Source organism: Pseudorca crassidens, chromosome 12 (genome assembly GCF_039906515.1).
Source record: "Pseudorca crassidens isolate mPseCra1 chromosome 12, mPseCra1.hap1, whole genome shotgun sequence".
NCBI lineage: Eukaryota > Metazoa > Chordata > Mammalia > Artiodactyla > Delphinidae > Pseudorca > Pseudorca crassidens.
Genome location: NC_090307.1, coordinates 80,870,360 through 80,877,835, shown reverse-complemented (window position 1 = coordinate 80,877,835; position 7,476 = coordinate 80,870,360). Strand labels below are relative to the sequence as shown.

The 7,476-nt window shown below is 48.3% G+C and overlaps 1 protein-coding gene across 1 annotated transcript in view; it reads left to right on the top strand.

Annotated features, from left to right (window-relative positions):
• Positions 1-2,615: 2,615 nt before the first annotated feature.
• The window catches only part of KSR2 (kinase suppressor of ras 2), a 400,467-nt gene continuing 395,606 nt past the window's right edge, over positions 2,616-7,476 (top strand). The window contains exon 1 of the mRNA XM_067700755.1: positions 2,616-3,884. Coding sequence (XP_067556856.1) covers positions 3,705-3,884 — 180 coding nt within the window. The 5' untranslated portion in view covers positions 2,616-3,704. The remainder of the gene's footprint in view (positions 3,885-7,476) is intronic.

Here is a 7,476-nt window from a genome sequence, read left to right as displayed (position 1 = left end):
TGCTGCACAGTGCGGCCAAACAAACAAACAAACAAAAACAGAGCAGAGTTTCCAGCAGTCTTGCCATTAGAACTCAGGACTGGCGGGAGGGGCCTCGGTGAACACCTAAACTTCTCAGTTGGAAATCCTGAAAGGCAAGGCCTTAGAAGTGAAGGCCAGAGTTAAATGGTGTCTTATCAAAACTGCAACCCAGCCTCCATCCAGCTCAGCCTCTGATTGGATTAAGATGGTCAGTCCTCATGCCATCTGTCTTGCAGAGAAAGGGTGAACCCCCTCCAGAGTTAGATAACATCACCTGGAGACTCTAGATATTTTTTTCATGCACAGACATTGTATGGCATTCCACAAAAATTACAAGGCCTGCCAAGAGACAGGACCAAATCACTGAAAACAAAGAGAAAAGTAGTCAGTAGAAATAGACCCCACAGGTGACCAAGGCATTGGAATTAGACAGGGGCTTTAAAATAACCATAATTAATATGTTCAAGAAAAACAAAGCAGAAGATGGAGAAAATGGATGAAAAGAGAATTTTACCAGAGAATTGGAATCTATAAACTTCATAGTCCAAAAGATTGAGAGCATAGAGAAGACACTTGGGCTCCTCATCGACAGGGGGATTTTGAAAATGCTGGTTCAGCTCTATACAAGCCATAAAACCCTACAACCCACAGTCTGAGAAAAAGTTTGCCACCATGGGTTGTCATTCTCTCTGCTTCTTAAGTGGCTTCCTTTAAGGAATACATATTGTACTCTGAACTCTTGAGTCTACTCTGCCCCATAAGCCCAATCCCTGGAATGGAGCTCTGTTAAAGAGGTGCCTTTTGCTAATTATCCTAAATACATCCTTTGGGCAATGTGTGATGCAAGTACTATTAGTTAAGATGGTCAGGGAGATGAAGCCTATTTGAGTTGACAGTAAGTGACAGGAGCCAAACAGGAGAGGATTAGGGGGAAATTTGACCTGGGCAGAGGGGACATAGAGTACATAGACCTCTGAGGCAAGACTGTGTTTGGCGACTTAACCTGGGGATAACAAACTTTTCTCTAAAGGGCTAGATAGTAAATATTTTAGCTGTTCCAAGTCATACAGTGTCTGCTGCAACTAAATTCTGCTGCTATAATGCAAAGGTACAGACACATAATAAATAAATGGGTGGTAGTGTCCCAATAAAACTTTATTTATGAACACTGAAATTAGAATTCCTTGTTAATTTTCATGTCACAAAATATCCTTTTGATTTTCCCCCAACCATTTAAAAACGTAAAATCCATTCTTTTCTTTTTTTTAATTTTTATTGGAGTATAGTTGATTTACAATGTTGTGTTAGTTTCTACTGTACGGCAAAGTGAATCAGTTATACATATACATATATGCACTTTTTTAGATTCTTTTCCCATATAGGTCATTTCAGAATATTGAGTAGAGTTCCCCGTGCTATACAGTAGGTCTTTATTAGTTATCTGTTTTACATATAGTAGTGTGTATATGTCAACTAAAATCTTCCAATTTTTCTCTCCCCTCCCTTTCCCCTTTGGTAACCATAAGTTTGTTTTCTACACCTGTGACTCTATTTCTGTTTCGTAAATAAGTTCGTTTGTACCATTTTTTTAGATTCCACATGTAAGTGATATCATATGATCTTTGTCTTTGTCTGACTTCCTTCACTCAGTATGACAATCTCTAGGTCCATCCATGTTGCTGCAAATGTCACTATTTCCTTTTTCATGGCTGAGTAATATTCCATTGTATACATGTACCACATCTTCTTTATCCATTCCTCAGGTGATGGGCATTTAGGTTGCTTCCATGTCTGGCTATTGTAAACAGTGCTGCAGTGAACATTGGGGTGCATGTGTCTTTTCGAATTACGGTTTTCTCCGGATATATGCCCAGGAGTGGGATTGCTGGATCATATGGTAGCTCTATTTTTAGATCTTTCCGCAACCTCCATGCTGTTCTCCACAGCGGCTGCACCAGTTTACATGCCCACCAACAGTGCAGGAGGCTCCCTTTCCCCACACCTTCTCCAGCAGTTGTTTGTAGCGTAAAATCCATTCTTAACTCTGGGACCGTAATTTGCTGATATAAGGGGGGTTAGGTAGACGGGGATCAGACCATGCAGGACATGTAGGACATGGTAACAATCAGATTGAAGCAAAGCCCCTTTCACTCTCCAAATGTAAAGCCACCCCTCAGGGCAATTGCAGGCCGGGGTGACAGTTCTGGGAGGCAGCTTCCTACAGCTCATGGGAGATCACCAGGTTTGTTTCATTTTCCCCCAGTATCAAGAGACGACAAGCAAAAAGGCAGAAGCGCGCGCACTCGGGCGCGCGCGCGCGCACACACACACACACACACACACTCACACACACACACACAGATACACACACATACACACACAGAGCTAGAAAGCCAGAGAGGACGTGCCCAGGTTCACGCTGACGTTTCTCCAGCATGCACTACGGGGTTTAAAGTTGGACGCACACCTGCTCCCTGCGGGAGTGCACCTGCTGAGCCGCGCTCCGTCCTCGTCTCGCGAGAGCGGTGCCGTAGTAGTGGCCCCCACCCCCACCCGGCCACCAAATCCCTCTCCCCGCCCCCTCGGCCCAGCCTCCGCGCTGTAGCACAGTCCCTGCCATCTCCACCGCCCCCGGGAGCAGCCTCGGCCCGCCGTGCGCGCTTCCCCCGCGCCCCCGCCGGCCGACTGCTCGCTCGCACGCCCGCCCGGTAGTAATTTCACTTTGCCACGCGAGCTCCGCATCGCCTAGAAATCCCGCCCCCCGCTCCCCCTGCAGCCGCCGGGAGTCGTCCCTTTTCCCGGCCAGGTGCGCGAGCCTGCGCGCTCCTCCTCCGCCTCCTTCGGCGGGTCCCTGGCGAGCCGGAGCCGGGGCCGGGGCCCGGCGGGGGCGGATGGGCGCACCGAGCCTCTCCACCAACCCGCTCCGCTGCAGGTCCCTTGCTCTCCATCCCTCGCCGGCGCTCCCTTGCCCCCCCACCCCCCTTGATTGACAGGCAAGATGTCGGAGTGGAGCGAGGCAGGAGCGAATGCAGCAGCCGTCACCCCCGGAGCCCGGCGGCGGCAGCAGCAGCAGCGCGACGACGAGCCAGCAACCAGCCGCAGTCGCCGCCGCAGCCGCGGGAGCAATGCAGACAGCATCTTGAGAACGCGCTAAAGCACCACAAACGGTGGACAATGCCGTGTCACTGCAACTGGGAGGGGGGCAAACCAGATTTTTTTTGACATAAAAGCCAGCCAGCCAAAAATATATAATTTTGTCCTTCACGGAGCCGGTGTGTAAAGAGTGAGCGCTGTTTTCCTTCTCTCCCTCCTCCTCTCCCTCCCCCTCCTCCTCTTTTTCCTCCTCCTCCTCCCTAAGTGTACAGACAGCATCACATCACCTGGTTTGCTTCTGAGAAACAGCATCTCTCCTTTTCAGGGACCAGAGACTCAGAGAGAGGAGACGTTCTAATGAAGTCTGCTTGATACCCCAAAATAAAATAATAAATTGTGGCTCTTGTCCCCTCCTCCCACCCCCACCCCCTCAACCCTGTGTGAGATGTTGGGTTTCTTCTTCATGAGACATTGTTGAGAAGTCGCAGTGGTTGGAGAGGCGTAGGGGGCAGACTACCTCTGCTCCCCCCACACCCCCCTTTTTTCTCTCCGGGAGGAGGAGGAGGGGAAGGGGGCTTGCAGAGCAAGCGATGGATGAGGAAAACATGACGAAAAGCGAGGAGCAGCAGCCTCTGAGTTTGCAAAAAGCCTTACAGCAGTGCGAGTTGGTCCAAAACATGATAGACCTGAGCATCTCCAACCTGGAAGGGCTTAGGACCAAATGTGCTACTTCCAACGACCTCACACAAAAAGAAATCCGGACCCTGGAGGTAGGTGTTGCCTATGGAAAGAAAGCCATCCTTCCTTCCCTCCCCCTTCTCCCCCACCATCCCCTTTCCCTTGATTCTGTTTGTTGGGGGTGGGGTGGGCGGGTGGGAGGGTAGCAAGGTGGGCACGATTTGGTCTCCTGTGATTTATCTTGCAAAGCCTGCACTGGGTGTCCCTTTACTGTACTGCTGTCGTCGGCGCTTGGCTGGGTGGTGGGAGGAGTAGTAGTAACTGTTATTCTTTATTATTATTCTTGCGGCTGTGGTTATCATTCGCTTCCTCTTTGAGGAGTGAGTTCTCCCTTTTTTCCGCTTGTGAATTTGTTTATATGCCACGGGGGCTTGCTTGTGTGCTGGGTAAGACATTAAGGCGCTGCAGAGAACCCACGTGACCTTGCGCATTCTGCAGGTGGTCAAAAGGTGCTTTTTGCTCGCAGAATGGGGCTGCCTGTAAAGATAGACCTCTTCTTTTTCGGCCTCCTTCCCAGCCCCCCTTTTGCTCCTTGGATTTGGTTTGTTTGTTTGCTTGTTTGTTTTCAGTAATGTACATGTCAGGAGGCAAGATGCATGAAAAAGAATTCCCCATTGAGCTACCCATTTCCAGTCAAATCATTTTGATGCAGGGAGCTGTTGCAGGCCTGTAACGTGTTAAAACACAAACAAACAAAAAACAAAAACAACCCTGGATCAGCACACACAGGTGGTGTGGGAAAATACTCTGAATCTCGGTAGGACCGTGCAAAAAGGGGTCAGCAGTTTTATCTTTGGCGTGTTGTAACATTCTCTCCAACAGAACTTGAGGGGGAGTTTGAAGCAATTTCGTGGGGGGGATGGGGGGGTGGATGCAAAGTTACTCAGAAAGAAGATGGCAGAAATTATTTCTTCCGAAGGCCATCTGGTCAAAGGAAGAAGGTTTCAAGAGCTTTAGAAAATGCCTGGCGTCCACGTAATCACTGAGCATCCACGTTGTTCGAAACATCTCTAGGGTTCGACTCACATCCCTCCCTCCAACCGGCCCCGTGCTACGCACGGCTTGATTAAATTTGGGAACTCCCATTAGCTGGCACCTGCTGAGGGTGGTGGCCATGGGGCTGGGAGGAAAGGAAGGTGGTTCTCCCTGTGGTGGCGCGGGCGTGTGCAGAGCTGGGATGGCCACTAGTTTCCAGCCCGTGTGTTTCCAAGGCCTGAACTCTTTAATCCCTACTGAATCTTTTAGCCCTTGTGCCCCCATTCTAGCCTGGATGAGCATCTATCTCTGGTTTACTTTCAAGTCTTCCTTTTTCCTCCGTGGTTTTAAATTTGGCTGCATGTCAGCAGGCAGGAAGGTCACCAGTTTGAAAGTGGAGTTAGTGTGTGTGTGTGTGTGTGTGTGTGTGTGTGTGTGTGTGTGTGTGTGTGTGTGTTGAGTATGCTATTTGCTCCCCTAGAATGCATCTCTGTGTGCACCTGTCATCTGGGAAAATGATCGTCAGAAATGAAATAACGTAAGTATCAAGGGGTAGCAAAGGCGTGGGAATTCTGTGGGGAGGCACACAGGTATTTTCTTTCTCGGAGCTTTGGAGAACCGTGTAGGCTAGGACTCCGCTGATGGAAGAAAAAGTGTGGGATGCCCTGGCCCAGCCTTCTGTCTCTGTCTGAGCAGTGCCCAAGAGAAGATTCTGTTCAGAATTGCATGTTGTAAATAAATAACCCAAAAGGGCCACCGGAGGTCTCTTCTGTTCCTCTGAGTCAGGAGTCCCAAATGCTAGTTTGTGTATTACTCTGTAAGTTTCTCCAGTTTTCTTTTCCTCTTTCCAGCATGCTCCATCCTCTGAGAGCTCCCTGGATCATGGTGATCGTTGTAGTGGGCCACGGATTCCATTGCTTCTTTTCTGCATAGTGGTTTTCTTTTTAAACTGGGGGATGTGGGCATTGGTATGGTGGGAAGTGACAGTTACTGGGAATGCATCTGTTGTTAGTTTCCTAATCCCAGTATGCCACAGAGTGTGCCCACGACTTTATCCATATTGCCCAAGAAAGGATCTTGAGCAGTTATGACAGTTGAGGCTTCCTAGGCCTCTAGGGCTAGGGTGGGGCCTCTGGGGAGGGGCTCATGCCTTAGGGTCCAGACGAGTGCTGCCAAAGCTCTCATAGGTTTTGGATCCACAGTTGTTGTTTTTAAACCCCAGCAGTTGTCAAACTTCATATATCAGAACCACCTGAGGGAACTTATTAAAAATGCAGATTCTCAGCCTCTAATCCCAGAGATTCTAATTCCGTTGGGATTGGAGGGGGCCTAGGGATCTGCATTTAGCAAACAGTCCAGGTGTTTCTGATGCATGTTTTCATATTGACACTTTGAGAAAGACTAATCTAATAGGAGATAGAGGCCATATTTCAGCTATTTGATGATGACATCTCCCTGCTCACAAACCCTAAAGAAAGTAGTAAATTGAACAGACCATCCCTGGAAACCTTGCCTATAACCCCTGTGGAAACAAAAAACATCTGACATGGACTTAGTCTCCAAGAAGCGTACTTTCATGGTGAGGGAGACAAGGCTAATAATGTGTATGTGAGATAATGATAAAGTCCAAACAGTAATATGGGAGACAGCATGTGGGTCCGTTAGGAATGTGTTCAGCTGCGTGAAATGGAAAATCCACCCAGCGTGGTTAAGCAATTAATGGTTTATTTTTCTCATGTAGCAAGAAGTCTGGAGGTCTGTAGCTGCTTGAGTTGGCTCAGTGAGTTAATAACATTGGGGCTGATGTCTTTGCGAATTCTCATGGCCTCTTCCTTATGGCCACAAGATGGCCCCTGAAGCTTTAACCATCACACCCAGGTTCAAGGTATGGAAGAGGGGGACCAGGTGAACAGGGAGGAATAAAGCCTTCATATCTCTGTTTGGTTTCCGCAGGACACCTCTGCCTTCCTACCCCTAAGGTGATGTTTCATTATGTCTTCTTTGCCAGAACTGGGTCAGATCACTTGTCCGAGCTGCAAGGCAGTGGGGATACCACCGTAACTGGTTTAGATAGTTGCAGTCCGTTTCCTGGTTTGACCTGTTGCTACTCCTTACAAAATCAGGGTTGTGCTAGCATGGAAGAAGGCATGAAGGGACATTGGGTGCACAGCCAGCAACGCTGGCCACAGTATGTTACCAGGAGTTACTTTGGCAGAGAAGAAAGGTCATGAGTTTTGGAGTTAGACCGATGTAGTTTGGCATTCTAGCTTTCCTACTTACTTTATCTTGGCCTAGTGATTTAAATTTTATGACCCGTGGTTTCATTTTTGGCAAAATGGCAGTGAAGGAATAACATTACTTACCTCAGAGGTGGTGGTAAGGATGAAAAGAGGTGAGATTTTCGAGGGTCTAATGCTATCTGTAGCCCAGTGCCTGCAGGTGCTAAATAAATGATAGCTTCTTTGATGGTGATGATTAGCATTACATGGTGTAGAGTAGATGACACGGAAGGGGACAGCTCAGACTGGAGGGAGAGAAGAAGGAGCTTAAGCAGCATTTCCAAAGTATGTTCTGTGGAACCCTAGCATTATCACTCTTTCAACAAATACTGAAATCCTGGCACTGTACTAGATGCTGGTGGTCAGCAAG